Here is a 20,370-nt window from a genome sequence, read left to right on the forward strand (position 1 = left end):
GTTATTTAATGTTCCATAAGCTCCCAAACCTGGGGATCTATACCTGAGCTGATTATTCATTAAAAATCTAGACAGACCCTGGCTTTCAACCAGTCATTCCCTCCCTCTCATGGAAAAGAATGATTTCTGACATGTATTTTCATAATTTAAAAACACCCCTGAAATGAAAATCCTTCGAGTGCCCTTTCTGCTCCTGGCAGGCTGCCAGTGCTGCTGGATTGAGTTATGTGTCATGACTGACCCCAATGTCCTGAGAGTCAGAATTCTCTGGAGGGAAAGGAGGGTTGGCCATCAGATGTACCCACGAATAAGCTGCACAGAGAGATGATCAGAGATTACTGGATTCACGATGGCACGCCTGCCACCTGCCTCAGGATCCCTACCGACCAGTGTCCACCAAGTGCCAGGGGACCAGATGGCTCCATCCTGCTGTAGGGCGCCAGCACAGGAACACGATGGCGGCGTAAGAGCAACCAAAGCACCAAATTAGACCAGAGGTATTTTAATGACATTTTGGCAAGTTTTTTAAACATTCACCTCTGGCTTCCCTGGTGGCTCAGGAAGTAAAGAACCCACCTGCAATGCAAGAGACCTAGGTTTGATCCCTAGATCGGGAAGATCCTTCTCCAGGGGAGAAGGCAACCCACCCCAGTACTCTTGCCTGGAAAATCCCATGGACAGAGGAGCCTGGTGGGCTACAGTCCATGGGGTCGCAAAGAGTCAGACACAACTAAGTGACTAACACTTTCACTTTAGTAATATAGAATTCTACTATTTTCTGTTAATCAATCATAATATAATGGTATTAAGTGAATAATATTACATAATCACAAAAGTAAAAGATGTTTATCAGTTTTCACAATGAATAGCCAGACAAAAAATAATTACAATTAAAAGCCATAATGGAAATATAATTAACCTAACACTATAAAATAATTACCTACAGTTTGGGGGGTTAAGTGGAGTGATGTGCTAAGTGGAAGTGCAAAGATGCAGGGGTTTTCATCTGCCAGCCTTTGTCTTCTGGTTGGAGAATTAAACCTATTTATGTTTAAGGTAATTATCAATGTGTATGATCTTATTACCATTTAAAAAGACACAGTTTCTTGATTACAAAGACTTTTAACCAAACAAATTCATGACCCACCTCATGTTTTAAATCTATCGTGAAGTCAGATTTCAGGGATTCACTCTTTAATCTCTTTGTAAGCCTAGAAAATAAGAGATAATGTGAGGTTTTTTAAAAACCAAAACAGGCATCAAACAAGAATAATACATTCTTGAGACTTTCTAATATTTGAAAACAAAAGTAGAAATTTTAAGGTAAAAGTAAGACTTTCATTTCCTTAAAGCAAAGGACTATGGAAACAGAATTATTTGTGCACCAGGAAATGAAGGTAAAGACCTGTTGCAAACATAGGTTTCACTGTATGAACACCTGGAAAGTAACATAAAACACAATACGACACAATAATGTCTTTCAAAAAGCCATCAAGGGTGTGAACTCTTGATAATCCTTGACTGAATACAGAAAGGAAAAGCAAAGAAGCTTGCACGACAAGGAAACACAAGTTGCTGCGTTTCAGTCTCCTGTTTTTAATGACCCTAATGAACTACAGTTTGTGGAGTTTTCAGGGGGAGAGAGCAGATGGTTTCAGGAAAGAATAACAGTTTCAGGTTATTTTCTTGCTTCAAAAAATTATTAATGGCTCTTTTCAACACAGAATAATGCCCCAAACCCCACCAGGCTCTAGAATCCCTGGCTCCTCAGCACCCTCCTGCCACCCCCAGAGCACACCCCTGGCCCAGTTCACCCCGACCCAACCTTCACCTGACAGCCTTTTCTTTAAGACCAAATTCAAGGGCTTCCAGACTTTCCCTCAAGACTAAACAGAAGCTTCCTCTGCTCCCAGAGTGGGAAGCACAGCCCATTGATCCATCACTCACAGCAGCCCCACAACACCCTCTACACGGCTCCTGCTGTGCACCCCAACGCGGCCCACTGCCCCCCAAACCCAGTGCTCAGTGAGCAGCCTGGATGGGTGAGAGCAAATACCAGTGTGTTCCTTGATTCCAAGCTGAGAGAGAGAATTACACACTTACCAAGAACACTCAGATGCCACACGGTTCTATGCTTGTTACAGGACTAGAGGCAGGACCCCTCATTTCAACTACAAACCTCCTAATAAATATTCCCTGGTGGCTCAGATGCTAAAGAATCTGCCTATAACACAGGAGACCCGGGCTCGATCCCTGGTTTGGGAAGATCCCCTGGAGGAGGGCATGGCAACCCACTCCGGTATTCTTGCCTGGAAAATCCCATGGACAGAGGAGCCTGGCGGGCTACAGTCCATGAAGTCGCAAAGAGTTGGACATGACTAAGCGACTAACACTTTCACTTAATAAATGTTTTAACTGCAAAGAAATCACAGTGATTTTAAAAAGAAAAGTAGTAACAAATTCCCGAAGTCCTTACTGAGTTTTCAGCCTGGCTGAAGCACAAATATTTCTTTTTTAAGAAATTTTATTTTAACTGGAGGATAAATATAATATTGTGCTAGTTTTTGCCATGTATCAACATGAATTGGCCACAGGCATACATGTGTCCCCTCAATCCTGAACCCCCCCACCTCCCTCCCCACCGCATCCCTCTGGGCTGTCACAGGGCACAGGCTTTAGATGCCCTGTGTCATACAGAGATAAAGGAGGAAGACACAGGTTGTAATTTACGTTTAGTTATAAAGCACTGGTTTTTACGGCTGATATGAATGTGGCTTGACGGCCAACAGCCCTAAAAAAGCCCGAAAGAATCTCTGTCACATTCCTGCTGGATATCTGCGCACGGACCATGAGCAGGAGTGGGTGAGGATGTTACATAAAGAGACTGCATTCTCAGTACATTTCTGATATATATTAAGAGGAAAAAACCTGCCCTGGCACGGAATCTTGCCCAGCTCGAATTCTGCTTGGTTGGAGCCAGTTTTTATAAATAAACTCTTTCAAGTTAACTTTGGAATCTGGACTCATGACAAGTGCCTTCAAAATCTGATCAGACCATATTCAGACTCCAAAGACCAAAAACAAGTCATACCTGAGCTTACCACCACAGGCAAGAAACAGGGGCTGTGATCAGATGCCAGTGTCAGACGGCCATGCAACCCCTGCCCCTTAATAAACACCTCTGAACTGCCACCCTAAACAGGCTCTCTACTCCTGACTTTCCAAGTTTCTTTCTCATTCAGTTCTTGTACATTTTCCTTTGAGGAAAACCAGAGAAGGACAGAAAGCGACAGCCACTGAGAGACTCTCTTTAAGATGAGCACTGATTGACTGGAGACAGATCAGTGTGTACGCTGGCATCTGTAAGTGGCTGCCTTTAGCAACCCATGGACTCTGCCAGAACCAGTGATGGTTAATCAATATCATGAACTTCCCCTGGATGAGTCAGCCGCATGGGATGCTCACAGCCTAACCCAGTCATCTCGCAAAGGAGTCCCAGCTCTAAACGTGCGCAGGGGGAATTCACCTAACTGAAGAGGCAAGTCCCAGCGATGGGGCCCAGGTGTCATTCTTCTACACACAACCAAGGGCTATACTCGAGGGCTTTTCAAATGCGAATTTCAGGAACCAGCAAGGCCAGAAATCCCAATTATTTCATGAAAATATTTCTTCATTAAATATTCAGTTCCCGGCAAATAAGACATTCGACATTCAGCTTTCAGTTCTAAGCATACAAGAAGCTAGACTGGAAACCTGCAACAAACGGCGAACCCCTCAATCCTGTATTAGGAAAACTTCCTACTGACTTTTCTAATTCCACTTGTGAGATAGTCAGCAGAGTAAGATATTGGAGGAAATCAAGATAAGGTTTGCAGGTAGAAAAACAACAGAAGAAACCAGTAACTGTGTTCTGTAGTAACACTTATTTGAAGAAATCACCTTATTGAAAATTAACAAGCATTTATCCAAAAATGCAATTTTTAAAAATTGATGTTAGGGTTAGGAAAACACATTAGATGGATCACCGGAAACATTGGAAAGTGTTAATTCAACATTCACTAATGCAAAGAACTGACTCACCAGTAAAGACCCTGAATGCTGGGAAAGACTGAAGACAGGAGGAGAAGGGGACAACAGAGGATGAGATGGTTGGATGGCATCACCGACTCGATGGACATGAGTTTGAGCAAGCTCTGGGAGTTGGTGATGGACGGGGAAGCCTGGCCTGCTGCAGTCCATGGGGTCACAAAGAGTCAGACACGACTGAGCAAACGACTCAACTGATGCAGAGTATATTTCCAGTGAGGAAGCATTTCTGATGAGAAAGCTTAAGAAAGTGAGTATCATGAGATGTTTTAAGTAACCATTTTCTCTGGTGACTTGAGTAGAAGAAATGACAAAATGTGGTCCACTGGAGAAGGGAATGGCAAACCACTTCAGTATTCTTACCTTGAGAACCTCGTGAACAGTATGAAAAGGCAAAAAGATAGGACACTGAAAGATGAACTCCCCAGGACGGTAGGTGCCCAATATGCTACTAGAGATCAGTGAAGAAATAACTCCAGAAAGAATGAAGAGACGGAGCCAAAGCAAAAACAACACTCAGTTATGGATGTGACTGGTGATAGAAGCAAGATCCAATGCTGTAAAGAACAATATTGCTATAGGAACCTGGAATGTTACATCCACGAATCAAGACAAATTGGAAGCGATCAAACAGATGGCAAGAGTAAACATTGACTTTTTAAGAATCAGCAAACTAAAATGGACTGCAATGGGTGAATTTAACTCAGATGACCATTATATCTACTACCGTGGACAAGAATCCCTTAGAAGAAATGGAGTAGCCATCATAGTCAACAACAGTCCAAAATGCAGTATTTGGATGCAGTCTCAAAAACAACAGAACGATCTCTGTTCGTTTCCAAGGCAAACCATTCAGTATCACGGTAATCCAAGTCTATGCCCCAACCAGTAACGCTGAAGAAGCTGAAGTTGAACAGTTCTATGTAGACCTACAAGACCTTCTAGAATTAACACCCAAAAAAGATGTCCTTTTCATTATAGGGGACTGGAATGAAAAAGTAGGAAATCAAGAAACTCCTGGAGTAACAGGCAAATTTGGCCTTGGTGTACAGAATGAAGCAGGGCAAAGGCTAATAGAGTTCTGCCAAGAGAACGGACTGGTCATAGCAAACACCCTCTTCCAACAACACAAGAGAAGACTCTACACCTGGACATCACCAGATGGTTGACACCAAAATTAGATTGATTATTTTCTTTGCAGCCAAAGAAGGAGAAGCTCTATACAGTCAGCAAAAACAAGACTGGAAGCTGATTGTGGCTCAGATCATGAACTCCTTATTGCTAAATTCAGACTTAAATTGAAGAAAGTAGGGAAAACCACTAGATCATTCAGAAATGACCTAAATTGAATCCCTTATGCTTATACAGTAGAAGTGAGAAATAGATTTAAGGGATTAGATCTGATAGACACAGTCCCTGATAAACTATGGATGGAGGTTCGTGACATCGTACAGGAGGCAGGAATCAAGACCATCCCCTAGAAAAAGAAATGCAAAAATGGCTGTCTGAGGAGGCCTTACAAATAGCTGTGAAAAGAAGAGAAGCCAAAAGCAAAGGAGAAAAGGAAAGATATACCCATTTGAATGTAGAGTTCCAAAGAACAGCAAGGAGAGATAAGGCCTTCCTCAGTGATCGGTGCAAAGAAATAGAGGAAAAAAAACAGAATGAGAAAGACTAGAGATCTCTTCAAGAAAATTAGAGATACCAAGGGAACATGTCATGCAAAGATGGGCTCAATAAAGGACAGAAATGGTATGGACCTAACAGAAGCAGAAGATACTAAGAAGAGGTGGCAAGAATACACAGAAGAACTGTACAAAAAAGATCTTCATGACCCAGATAATCATGATGGTGTGATCACTGACCTAGAGCCAGACACCCTGGTATGTGAAGTCAAGTGGGCCTTAGGATGCATCACTACGAACAAAGCTAGTGGAGGTGATGGAATTCCAGTTGAGCTATTTCAAATCCTAAAAGATGATGCTGTGAAAGTGCTGCACTCAATATGCCAGCAAATTTGGAAAACTCAGCAGTGGCCACAGGACCGGAAAGGTCAGTTTTCATTCCAATCCCAAAGAAGGGCAATGCCAAAGAATGCTCAAACTACCGCACAATTGCACTCATCTCACACTCTAGAAAAGTAATGCTCAAAATTCTCCAAGCCAGGCTTCAACAGTACGTGAACCGTGAACTTTCAGATGTTCAAGCTGTTTTTAGAAAAGGTAGAACCAGAGATCAAATTGCCAACACCCGCTAGATCATTGAAAAAGCAAGAGAGTTTCAGAAAAACATCTATTTCTGCTTATTGACTATGCCAAAGCCTTTGACTGTGTGGATCACAATAAACTGTGGAAAATTCTGAAAGAGATGAGAATACCAGACCACCTGACCTGCCTCTTGAGAAATCTGTATGCAGGTCAGGAAGCAACAGTTAGAACTGGACATGGAACAACAGACTGGTTCCAAATAGGAAAAGGAGTACGTCAAGGCTCTATATTGTCACCCTGCTTATTTAACTTATGTGCCGAGTACATCATGAGAAAAGCTGGGCTGGAAGAAGCACAAGCTGGAATTAAGACTGCTGGGAGAAATATCAATAACCTCAGATATGAAGGTAATACCACCCTTATGGAAGAAAGTAAAGAACTAAAAAGCCTCTTGATGAAAGTGAAAGAGGAAAGTGAAAAAGTTGGCTTAAAGTTCAACATTCAGAAAACAAAGATCATGGCATCTGGTCCCATCACTTCATGGCAAATGGATGGGGAAACAGTGGAAACAGTAGCAGACTTTATTTCTGGGGGCTCCAAAGTCACTGCAGATGGCGACTGCAGCCATGAAATTAAAAGATGCTTACTCCTTGGAAGAAAAGTTATGACCAACCTAGACAGCGTATTAAAAAGCAGAGACATTACTTTGTCAACAAAGGTCTGTCTAGTCAAGTCTACGGTTTGTCCAGTAGTCATGTATGGATGTGAGAGTTGGACTGTGAAGAAAGCTGAGCACAGAAGAATTGATGCTTTTGAACTGTGGTGTTGGAGAAGACTCTTGAGAGTCCCTTGGACTGCAAGGAGATCCAACCTAAAGGAAATCAGTCCTGAATGTTCATTGGAAGGACTGATGTTGAAGCTGAAACGCCAATACTTTGGCCACCTGATGCAAAGAGCTGAGTCATTTGAAAAGACTGATGCTGGGAAAGATTGAAGGCAGGAAGAGAAGAGGATGACAGAGGATGAGATGGTTGGATGGCATCACCAACTCAATGGACATGAGTTTGAGTAAACTCTGGGAGTTGGTAATGGACAGGGAGGCCTGGTGTGCTGCAGTCCATGGGGTCACAAAGAGTCAGACACGACTGAGTGATTGAACTGAACTGAGCAGAAGAAATTCATAAGTAACTATAAATCGTTGCCCTACCTACTGAGTCATCAGTCAAGGAAAGGAGACACGGAGAATAAACACTCCTGCAGTGGGCGCTGTTGACTAACCACACAAGACAGAGCCTTCTAAGAGAATTCTGATTTTGATTAATTTTTTAGGTCAATAAAGAGGTCTCCAGAGTCAGAGTTAGTTTGGTCCCAACTGATGCCCTAAAGTTCCCTGGCAGCTGTTTATGGTCCAGAGGTTGTAGGCGCCTTAAGTTGTCCCCATCAACTTTAACCGGATAGGATCCAACTAGACACATCCCAGGTGCAGGGCCTAAGAGACCCGGGTTCAATCCCCGGGCCGGGAAGATCCCCTGGAGCCTCTAACCGTGGAGTATGCTAATCCTTAGTCTCTAGTTGTGCATTTATGTAAAGTTGCTTCAGTCGCGTCTACTCTTTGAAGACTCTATGGACCAAGGCCTGCCAGGCTCCTCTGTCCATAGCATTCTCCAGGCAAGAACACTGGAGTGGGTTGCCATTTCCTTCTCCAATGCACTAAAGTGAAAAGTGAAAGTGAAGTTGTTCAGTCATGTCCGACTCTTTGTGACCCCATGGACTGTACCCCATGGCTCCTCCGTCCATGGGATTCTCCAGGCAAGAACACTGGAGTGGGCTGCCATTGCCTTCTCCAACCTTCTACATCTACAATGGGCTAAAAAGCTTTTCAGGGCTCCAACCCCTAGAAACAGGGCACTTAGTCTAAGAAATAATAGAAACACTTTAATCTTTGTAGAAATAAAAACCACATTTGCATTATCAACTCTCCATTCCTGAAAGAACAAAAACTCACAAATAATCTGAATTATTTAGGTTAAGAGGGCTGTCAACAGCCATATTTCCCCTGAATTACAATTTACCTTCTCCTTTCACATCACAAAAGTATCACTGGGATTATCACACAAATAGCCAGGTACGATTATCTACAGCATCTTCTGCCCGGGCCCCATTTAAATTCGTGTATATACACATGAACATAACCAGACGTCAACCCAGACGCACAGGCATGCTGCGGATTCATTTCCTTACTGACAAAGTCACGCCTGGAGGTCACCAGGTCCACTGACAGCAGTGGTCACCCTCCTGGGTATCGAGTCCTGAGCACTCATGCGGCCTCCTCAGTCTCACAGTTCATCATTCACCTCATTTTGCAGCAGGTAAGGAAGAGGAAGCACAGAGCAGCTGAGCCCTGAGACAGGACGAGTAAGGGATGGAGCCTCTGTGTCTGGCTCCTGCTTCCCGTCTCCCTGCTCTACCACTCACTGTCTCTGCTGAAAAGCTCACTCAGATCCACCAGTTCCAAGACTTAGCAAAATAAAAGGTGATTCATACACAAAATGAAATGAAAAAAAGTCTAATAAATTCTTACTTGTTTACCAGTGGGATACTAAGGGCCCAGCCGGCAGCCAAGTCAGGATATTTAAAAACTGTAGGATTTTCAGAAAAGGCATAATGGTGAATTATTGTAGATTCTTCGTCATGTAATGCTTTTCCTAAAAACCATTCCTGTTAAATAAAGATAGAAAAAAAAATTTAAAAAGCCATTCAGGCAAGACCCAAAACAAATAAGTACCATTAGTTTTAGTTAAATATTCTGAGTGATAAAGCATAAGCACAGATTATATATTTTTAAAGAATTTTAACAAAAATATGATACTCATATGATAATGAATACAGCAGAATCTTTGTCTATGAAGAAAGCAATTTAAGATCACACCATCAGGATGAACAAAATGTTAGTCATTACATTATAAACACAAAAATGTTATTTTATAGAATATTTCTTATCAAAATACTATTAAAACTGTTCCTTTTTTTTTGTTTAGTTCAACATTTATTTAACGAATTTAGGAACAAAGTGATAGTCTATGAATACAACTTGAATATAAAAACAATCAATGTAGAAATTTATATACTAATTTATTTTTACTGGCTTCCCTGATAGCTCAGTTGGTAAAGAGTCCACCTGCAATGCAAGAGCCCCTGGTTTGATTCCTGGGTTGGGAAGATCCACTAGGGAAGGGATAGGCTACCCACTCCAGTATTCTTGGGCTTCCCTAGTGGCTCAGCTGGTAAAGGCTGTGCCTGCAATGTGGGAGACCTGGGTTCAATTATTTTTATTGACCAAAGCAGAGTCAGTAGGCTGAAAGATGACACACTCAAATTAGGATAATTCAAGAGGTTTATTTGCCAAAGGGACCATAACTCTCCCAGGTATGAGGGGTCAGGAAAGAGCCATGAGTGACATGGCAGGAGCCAGCATGGAGCCCATGGCTGCAGAGCGGTCCCCACCCTCTGGTGCTTGAAAGATGAGAGGAAGGAGACAACAGAAAATTCCTGCCAGAATCAGTGCTTATTTTATTCATTCATTCAATTAACATTTATTATTTGTTATCAATTAACAAATTGATGGCTGGTGGCTCAGACGGTAAAGCGTCTGCCTGCAATGAGGGAGACCCGGGTTCATTCCTGGGTTGGGAGGATCCCCTGGAGAAGACAATGGCACCCCACTCCAGCACTCTTGCCTGGAAAATCCCATGGATGGAGGAGCCTGATAGGCTACAGTCCATGGGGTCGCAAAGAGTTGGACACTACTGACCGACTTCACTTCACTTTGACATTTAACATTTATCCCATACCAGGTGGGAACAGAGCTTATACAACAGTGGGGAGACAGAAAGCAAGCAGGAAAATAAAATGAGTTCAGATAGTGACTGCATGTGCTACAATGAAAATAAAACAGAGTGACGGGGACCACCCTGGAAAAAGAGGGACCCTCTTAGGAGATAACTGCTGAACTCAGCTTTAAGATCACTAAGCTGAGCACACATCTGGGGACGAACAGGTAGGGCAGTTGATATAAAGTCCCTGAGGTGGGGGAAAAAAAAAAAAAAAACTTGATATATATTTGATGAAAATATTTAGTCCAGTGTGGCTGGAAGATACTGGATATGGGAAACAAGGTACGAAAGAGAAGCCGAAGAGAGACCAGGGTTCATGTGTCACAAGAGAACAGCCTGGGTCAGACCTGCTCTCCCACCAAGAACAAGTACAACAGCTGGAGAAATTCTTAGAGCAAATGACTGAGGGCATCAGAAAGCAACAGGCAAACAGGATGTGAGGGTTAACATCCCAGAGAGCAGGGGAGCCCACCCATGGGAACCTCATATTCATCTTCTTTACCCTCGAGGAATTTGCTCGTTCTCAGAGCAAAGGAAAAGCTATGACAAACCTAGACAGTGTATTAAAGCAGAGACATCCCTTTGCCGAACAAGGTCCATATAGTCAAAGCTATGGTTTCTCCAGTAGTCGTATACAGCTGTGAAAGTTGGATCATAAAGAAGGCTGACTGAGCACCAAAGAATTGATGTTTTCGAACTGTGGTGCTGGAGAAGACTCTTGAGTCCCCTGGACAGCAAAGAGATCAAACCTGTCAATCCTAAAGGAAATCAACCCTGAATATTAAATTGGAAGGACTGATGCTGAAGCTCCAATACTTTGGCCACCTGATGCAAAGAGCTGACTCATTGGAAAAGACCCTGATGCTGGGAAAGACTGAAGGCAGGAGGAGAAGGGGAGGACAGAGGACGAGATGGTTGGATGGCATCACTGACTCAATGGACATGAGTTTGAGCAAGCTCCGGGAGTTGGTGATGGACAGGGAGGCTTGGCGTGCTGTGGTCCATGGGGTCGCAGAGTTGGACAAGACTGAGCGACTGAACAAGAGCAAAGGACAGCACAGAACAGAGTGGCAACTGGGGGCTCCTGTTTGGCTGCACCGCAGAGACAGAGCTGGGGCCGGAGGCTGCCACGGAGGTCGAGGTTGACAGGGATCCCAAAGGAGTGATGCCAAAATTCTGCCTGCAATCTCCCTTCAACTCCTAGGCTACATGAAAACCAAGAGAAAAACACAAGAACCCAGTGGAAAACAGCAGTGAGGTGGCTAAAATCTAAGCAGAGGGAAACTTCAGCAGTAGTTCTGGGAGCCCAAGGCTGGAGTACAGGGTCTACCGGGAGAAAGGGTCTACGGGTAAGGGCAGTCTGTAAACAGACCTACCCGAACAAGGTCTACAACCCCGGAGAAGATCAAATGTTCCTGTAGGAAGGGATACCACCCACAATCTCTTCAGTTTTTCACATCAAATAGCTGACATTTAGTGAAAATTAACCCTGCACACCAAGAAACAGGACCACACCAAAAACAGAAAAATGAGAACTAGAGCTTCACAAATCAGATTTTGCAGTTAAACTATAGTTAATATGGTTAAGAAAATAGATGAAAAGATGATTTTTACCAAAGAACTAGAACCTATAAATAAGAGCCAGATAGAAATTCTAAAACTGAATAATGCAATAGCTAAAATTAGGAATTCAAGTGAATATCAGACATTAATAATATTGGGTTGGCCAAGAAGTTTGAGTTTGTACAGAAAAACCCAAACAGACTTTTTGGCCAACCCCAGTACAAGAGATACCAGGGCTTTCGCTGGTACCTGAAGCTGGTAAAGAATCCGCCTGCAATGCAGGAGACCCCGGTTCGATTCCTGGGTTGGGAAGACCCACTGGAGAAGGGAAAGGCTGATAGACAGGGATGCCATTTCCGAGATGCGGGAGACTGATGTGGAAGAGGAACAAAGGGGAATGCAGAGTTCATGTTTGAACTGGGTGAGTCTGCAGCTCCTGTTGGGTACGTGGGCCGTGGGCACAGGATCAGAGAGCACAAAACTCACTCCCTTGGCTCCTTCACACGTGGCTCAAACTGACGTGAGCTGTGAAGTTCTTCCTAAATACCCTAAACAGAGAAGGAAGTCCACCCCAGCCTATCTGGCATCCCTCTCATTTTGTGTTCTTTCCTCCCCAGCACTTATACCATCTGATGCAGTATTTCAGGTCTGCCTACCTCCTGTCTCCCCTGCATCATTATGAACACGCCCTCCTTGTGACCTGGGGTGGTGTCCATTTCACTCTCAGCTCTATTTGCAGGCTACCTCACCTGCCCCAGGTGCTCCAAGTTTTGTGTTAAATGATGCACCAATCCTGGGAGAGCTTTCAAAGGTAACCATTAAAGAAACGTCAGCAGAATCGTTAAGTACCCGAAGCTCTAAAGCTTGGTAGTATTTTCTGTTATCCAGCCATCACGAGCTCCCTCCCTATTCCTTATCAGAAAATAAAAGCAGGAGAGAGACAGTGCTGTCTCCTAAGAGCCCTCTTCTGCTCATGGCTGTATTTCAAACACCTCCCCGTCTCAGTCTGGGTCAGTTCAGCAACAAGTCATAAATGAGCAGACATGAAAGGTCTAAGTTCCTAGTTACCCGAGGATTTCTTCCCAACACTTTATGGATATATGAAGTCACCACTGGGCAAGGGAAGTAATTATAAAGCAAATAACCTTGGCTTAAGATAGAAAATTCAACATCTTCTTAAAAATTCAAATGACTCGATAACCCTGTATGTGAGACAGCAAAAGAGACACGGATGTATAGAACAGTCTTTTGCACTCTGTGGGAGAGGGTGAGGGTGGGATGATTTGGGAGAACAACATTGAAACATGTATAATATCATATGTGAAATGAATCGCCAGTCCAGGTTCGATGCATGATACAGAATGCTCGGGGCTGGTGCACTGGAAAGACCCAGAGGGATGGGATGGGGAGGGAGGTGGGAGAGGGGTTCAGGATGGGGAACACATGTACACCCGTAGCGGATTCATGTCAATGTATGGCAAAACCAATACAATATTGTAAAGTAATTAGCCTCCAATTAAAATAAATAAATTTATATTAAAAAAAATTCAAATGACTAAACATTAATCAACATGAAAATCACATTTAACATACCATGTAAATATAGCTTATTTAAAGAAAATAAACACTTCATCATAAATAAATAATTTTATCATTTCAATTTTCAGTATATTTTAGCACTTTTCCCAATAATCTCCCACTATTATAATCTCCTGTTCCAAACATAAATTTATGCCGAACATGTTTTTATATTTTAATGATTAATAGCAGTGTTTAGCTATCTAGTATATAAGACTGTTTTTCAATATTTTTGTGGGGGGTTATACTGTAAAGTGGGCTTCCCTGGTGGCTCAGACAGTAAAGAATCCTCCTGCAATGCAGGAGACCTGGGTTCGATCCCGGGTGGGGAAGATCCCCTGGAGAAGGGCATGGCAACCCACCCCACTATTCTTGTCTTGCTTGGAGAATCCGCATGGACAGAGGAGCCTGTCGGTGCTGCAGTCCTTGGGGCTGCAGTCCTTGGGGTAGCAGAGTTGGACACAACTGAGCAACTAAGCATAGATGCATATTATAAACTACTCTAAGGGAGAAATTGGGAGAAGGCAATGGCACCCCACTCCAGTACTCTTGCCTGGAGAATCCCATGGATGGAGGAGCCTGGTGGGCTGCAGTCCATGGGGTCGCTAAGAGTCAGACACGACTGAGCGACTTCACTTTCACTTTTCACTTTCATGCATTGGAGAAGGAAATGGCAAGCCACTCCAGTGTTCTTGCCTGGAGAATCCCAGGGACGGGGGAGCCTGGTGGGCTGCCATCTATGGGGTTGCACAGAGTCGGACACGACTGAAGCGACTTAGCAGCAAGGGAGAAATTAATACATATTCTGTGAAGAAGCACTCCCTGTTGTGTCCCTCTTTGCAACCCCACGGACTATACAGTCCATGGGATTCTCCAGGCCAGAATACTGGAATGCGTAGCCATTCCCTTCTCTAGGGGATCTTCCCAACCCAGGAATCGAATCCAGGTCTCCGTACTGCAGGTGGATTCTTTACCAGCTGAGCCACCAGGGAAGCCCAGTAATTTGCTTAATGGCTTCTTCATAAAGACTATTAAGACAAACTGTAAAAGAATAACTCAGTGTTCTATTAGTATCTTAGAATTACTCTTTGCCAGTACTCATGTTTTACCTCTATTAAGAATTAAAAATTAAAGACATTTCAGCAAATGCACACATAATAAAAGCATAGTGTAGGGGAAAAAACCTGAAAGACTTCAATAAGATATAGAAATTTATAGAAATCACCCAGAAAGGCAATTAACAGAGATTAATTACTGTAATAAAGATTAAAGCTTCTCCTTTAAAATATTGTATAACAGCATAAATTTGATTGGTGAGAATGACAAGATATTGAAGGGAAACAATGTCAGAATCCAATGAAATAATGATACTCTAACACATTATTTTAATATAGTTTATTTGTGTCAGTGTCAAAACTAGGTTTATTTTATACTTTTTTCCTAAAATTTCATATGGTCGGGGGGAAAAAAACACTGGTTTAAGCTAACTTCAACATCATGTAATTTTTATTCCCTAGTACTAGTTTTAAATGAAATAAAACATCCTTGACTTTTTTTCATGTGGTAGAGCTCACAAAAGAAGAAAATATCTTATTTTACCTCTGTTCTGTACTTGCTTTTCATGAACTTGCTCTGAACTTTTAAATTTATCATTCCAATTTTCGTTAAAAAGTACAGTGAGTCACCATCTTCTGTACAGAATTAGAGCTATGGATAATGGAAAAAAATAATCTCCAGGTGAAGCAAACACTAGGAGGCGATTAAAACTCCTACATTCCAAAAAAGAGCTGGGAGTTTTTCTCAAATCAAAGGAAAACATAAAAGCCTAACAAATGTTTTACATAAAATGTGGCCCACAGCACACAGACACTGCTCAGCACCATCTGAAAAGACCAGATGAGACACGTTCATAAATCTTCTCTCCTTTGAAGGAATTATTTTTTTAACCTAACAACTTTCGCATTCAATTATATCTGTGTTTTACCAGAAATCAAAAGCATGAAAAGAAATCATAATGGGTCCTCACAGCATTTAAAAAGCATCAAGACCAGTGGTTTTATTGTAGTAACAAACTTTTCAGCGTTTGAGAAACCAACCTAATGGTCACCGTTGCCCAATTCTGTGTGTGTCCACATCAACAAACCCTGCGGGCACTGGGAAGCCATGGCTCCTTTTCTGTACTCTCAATGAATCTGATTCACTTCTGGAGTGGGCATCAGAACAGGGGTTGGGTGGGTGTCTAGCAATACCAGAAAGGACCCAATTCCACTTATTCCACATTGGAAGAATCCCATTAAGTGATCAGGGCATAACCTGAGCTTCTCCAAGAGAACTGAACAGCCTAATTTACCCTCCACAAAGCTGCAGAGCTGCCTGTGAACCTCCAGAGACACTGCATGTAGCCCAGCAGGTTAGCTGACGTTTCAGTTACTCAGTCCTACACAAACATTTAGGGCTTCCCAGGCGGCTCAGTGGTAAAGAATCCACCTGCCAATGCAGAAGACACAGGAGATGCAGGTTTTATCCCTGAGTCAGGAAGATCCCCTGGAGGAGAGCGTGGCAACCCACCCCAGTATCCTTGCCTGGGAAATCCCATGGACAGAGGAGCCTAGCGGGCTACAGTCCATGAGGTTGCAAAGAGTCAGACACGATTGAGCATGCACACACACACACACACACACATATTTACTAACCACCTGCTGCTGCTGCTAAGTCACTTCAGTCGTGTCCGACTCTGTGCGACCCCATAGATGGCAGCCCACCAGGCTCCCCCATCCCTGGGATTCTCCAGGCAAGAACAATGGAGTGGGTTGCCATTTCCTTCTCCAATGCATGAAAGTGAAAAGTGAAAGTGAAGTTGCTCAGTCGTGTCCGACTCTTAGTGACCTCATGGACTGCAGCCTACCAGGCTCCTCCGTCCATGGGATTTTCCAGGCAAGAGTACTGGAATGGGGTGCCATCGGCTTCTCCATTACTGACCACCTAGTAAGTGTTAAACACTGTGTTCAGCACTCAGAACTCAGAGGTAAACATGATCCATCTGCAACATCCTATCTGCATGAGATAAAATGTTAAAATATGAAGGCAGGGGTGAACTTTTCTCACAAGGTATTTCTGTCTCACCTCCAGACCTCAGATACTGTTCCCTCTGCTTAGAGTTCTCTCTCCTATTAACTCCTACTCACTCCACGGGACTCAGGTTAAATGTCACATTATGTCATGACCTTCCCAGATAAGATCTGATGCCCTGCTGTGTTACTTCTAACAACGCCCAGTGTTTCCCTTAAAAGATGTCTCACTTTTAACTGTAACTGCTTCTTCAATGGTCCATCACCCCCTGCTCCTCTGCACCATCCATTCAGTCAAGACCCTTGTCTGTCTGTCCAAGCTCCTGCTATCAGAGTGCCCAACACACAGTTGGTACTCAAAGTTATTTCTTACCTAAAACAATATGTGGTCATTGTTGATAAAGAGAAATAACCAATTGGAACTTATTTCTTAACTCTGGTTTATAGTTTTCTTAATTCTCTAAAATTGGTAAAACATATAGGTTTTTTTTTCCATTTAGAAACGGCTCATTGTAAGTTCCATCTGTCTGACAGCTCCAAACCTCAAAGAGAATTATTTAACATTGCTTCCAGATATTTAACTGCTATTTCATTCTTTTTTCTTTAAAGTTAAAGCAAGTTTATTGAGAGAGATACACATTCCATATAATATGCTGCATATCACAGGGTGAGAGCAGCCTATTTTGCTCTTCTTAATTTTAAATTAAGTGTTTTTATTAGACTGAAAAACCTCTTAATCAAAATTAAACTTCCTTTAAGCACTTTCTCCATGCAAAAAAAAAAATACTTGAAGTTGTATTTACCTTTGATGGGTCATATCTTCTGAGTGTTTCTAAGAGTTGTACAATTTGTATTCTTGTATCTTCTTCACAGAAGAAAATCCATGATGAATTTCTGCTATATGTTACAGAAAAGCTGAGAAAAAGAAAGATTCTAGTAATCATTTTTATAAAGTGAGTTGATAACAAGGTTTAAAACTTACTAAGGAAGAGAAAGCAGGAAGTAAATACAGGACATATAAAATAGCAAGAAATCTGAATTTTTTACCCTATATTTTTCTTCTATGTACAGTTTCAGCTTATATTAATAGAAAAGCCAGATACTAATGGTTTGTGGAATAGCCAGAGTTCAAGTTAACTCTTTCCATGACAAACCCCAGCTCAACAGATCTCAAAATCAGTCTCAAAATATCAAATATACTGATATTATATCTTTTAAGACACAAACATTTAAAAATATAAGCTATTCATGATTAAGAATCAATCATTAAGAAATCTGATTAAGGCAGCAGTCATAGAATCCAATGACTTTACTTGCTGACTCTCGGGAAAAACACAGTTAGTGAGAAAACAAGGGAGCCTGCAAGTGTCAGGTAGAGATGCCAATAATGAGCACATTTCATGGGCAACGTACTGCGGTAACAGCGGAAGTATGGTCCACGCGCCTTCCTGCTGAGCCAGCTGGTGAAGGAGGAGCACGGCGGGCATTTCCTGAAGAAACAACCATCAGAGCAAAAAATAAATAATACAATATGACCACAAAGATTTCTTTAAAAGACTCAAATTTCAAACCAGGTATTTTTAAAGATCTGACATTTTATTCTTCATACTACTCTTTTTTGTTCTCTTCAGGAGCCACTAGAAATGAAGGACTTCAACTGAACCCACACAAACTCCCCAGCGCCTAGGCTCCAGACAGCGCTGGAGCCCTGAAATTTGCATATCTGCAAAGAGGACTGGAAGGGAAGAGCTCAGGGCAAGTGAGGGAAAACTCAGAGGTATAAACACAGCTTTTACTGTGTACCCAACGGAGGAAGCGTGTGGAAAATGGAAAATAAAACACTTCGGCTAAACAAAAGGAATAATATACAATTTATTTCATGGGAAGAAAAAAATTTTAGAATGCCCTAAAAACACTAAAACACCATCATAATGAAGAGCTTCAGTTCTGAAAACTAGAAATAGAATCCTTAAGTACTCAGGCAACAACAGTTACAGCATAATGATGGAATTTCAAAATCTATAAACTTAGTAAGAATGAAGATCCAGAAATAGACACAACTATAGCTATATATACATGCATATACATATACATAGAGACTCATATTTTTTAAGCTATAAATATAAAACGATTAAGCAGTATTCAATCTATTTGCAGTTGTGACAAGCCAAAAGTCAGACATATAATATGCTTGAACACCCCCACAACAAACTCCAGCATATTCTGTGCTTTATACAAGCTATATCCAGGTAACTATTACAGGCAAAAGACTTTAAGGATACATGTTTAACTATTTGAAATATTACCACACTAAAGTAGATTCCATACCATTCTTGAAGTTCATATAAGCTTATTATTTAAGAAAGAATGATTTTCAATATAAATCTTTGAACTATCAAATATGTCTTATTTCTTCATTTTATATAGTATTTTTTAACTTTCATGTACAAATATGAAATGTAAAAACAGTAACCTAAGGTTACATCTACTCAAGGCTATGGTTTTTCCAGTGGTCATGTATGGATGTGAGAGTTGGACTGTGAAGAAGGCTGAGCGCCGAAGAATTGATGCTTTTGGACTGTGGTGTTGGAGAAGACTCGAGAGTCCCGTGGACTACAAGGAGATCCAACCAGTCCATCCGAAAGGAGATCAGCCCTGGGATTTCTTTGGAAGGAATGATGCTAAAGCTGAAACTTCAGTACTTTGGCCACCTCATGCAAAGAGTTGACTCATTGGAAAAGACTCTGATGCTGGGAGGGATTGGGGGCAGGAGGAGAAGGGGATGACAGAGGATGAGATGGCTGGATGGCATCACTGACTCGATGGACGTGAGTTTGAGTGAACTCCGGGAGTTGGTGATGGACAGGGAGGCCTGGCGTGCTGCGATTCATGGGGTCACAAAGAGTCGGACACGACTGAACTGAACTGAACTGAACTGAAGGTTACATCACACTAACAATATGGCATGCTACAGAGAAAAGCAAACCCTGAAGTTTGAATTAGCAGCTACCCAATATAACTCTGGGCTTTCCTACTGTTGATTCTGAATAATGAAGTAATTCTCACTGTCTTTCAAAATGTGTTATATGTATACATATACACATACTAGCTGTATGTTTTATACACATATATGCCATATATGCACACATATATGCCATATCTGTACATGTACACATATATAGCTATATGCTATATACATATATATGCCATAAATACACAAATATATACCACACACATATTCATAGGGGATTATATCAGAGAAAAAAATCATGTGTGAAGATAACTAATAACTTTAACACATGCATTAAAATTTCAAATAATTATTTGTTGCTCAGTCACTATGTTGTGTTCCAACTCTCTGCAACCCCATGGACTGCAACATGCCAGGCTTCCCTGTCCTTCACTACATCCTGGAATTCTCTCAAACTAATTGGGACCATGCTAATATGCACTAGCTAGAAAAGAAACACAGAAGACACTTAAAAAAAAAAGTCTTACAAGAAAATAAGTAGCAAATGCACTTTTATGTAGCAAATGAAATTACAATAATGAAGACATTATGACAATGGGAATGTCTTTACATTAAATATTAAAACAGACATAATTCCAACCATGCAAAACAAAACAGAGAGCATAACGGAGCCAGAAAAATGAAAATATTTGTGTCAGAATGATGAAATGATTACATATACACTTTAAACTATCTTTTAAGTAAAAATCTGTTTTCAGCAAAAATAAATACAAAAATGTGGCTTCCAAACAAGAGCCACCCTTCTGAGTTATATGGCAAGTTACAGGAAATATACAAGGGATGGCAACAAGCATTGCTATGACACCAGACAAGTAACTTCAGCAGAAAGACTGTGAGGGCCCTTGCCAGGCAAAGATGCAAAGGTCAGGATGATAGAAGTGCAGCAGACAAAGGTTTAGGCAGTAAAAAGGAGGAGTTAAAGTCTAGACTAAAATAAGCTCTCT

The 20,370-nt window shown here is 41.8% G+C and overlaps 1 protein-coding gene across 2 annotated transcripts in view; it reads right to left on the minus strand.

Annotated features, from left to right (window-relative positions):
* The window catches only part of B3GLCT (beta 3-glucosyltransferase), a 120,884-nt gene that overhangs the window by 51,560 nt on the left and 48,954 nt on the right, over positions 1–20,370 (minus strand). For both annotated transcript variants that reach the window (XM_061434833.1, XM_061434832.1), the window contains exons 5-8: positions 17,809–17,885; positions 17,199–17,310; positions 8,875–9,011; positions 1,148–1,211 (exon numbers count right to left, since the gene is read on the minus strand). In XM_061434833.1, the coding sequence (XP_061290817.1) occupies positions 1,148–1,211; positions 8,875–9,011; positions 17,199–17,310; positions 17,809–17,885 (390 nt within the window). The remainder of the gene's footprint in view (positions 1–1,147; positions 1,212–8,874; positions 9,012–17,198; positions 17,311–17,808; positions 17,886–20,370) is intronic.

This window comes from Bos javanicus, chromosome 12, assembly GCF_032452875.1.
Source record: "Bos javanicus breed banteng chromosome 12, ARS-OSU_banteng_1.0, whole genome shotgun sequence".
Classification (NCBI taxonomy): Eukaryota; Metazoa; Chordata; class Mammalia; order Artiodactyla; family Bovidae; genus Bos; species Bos javanicus.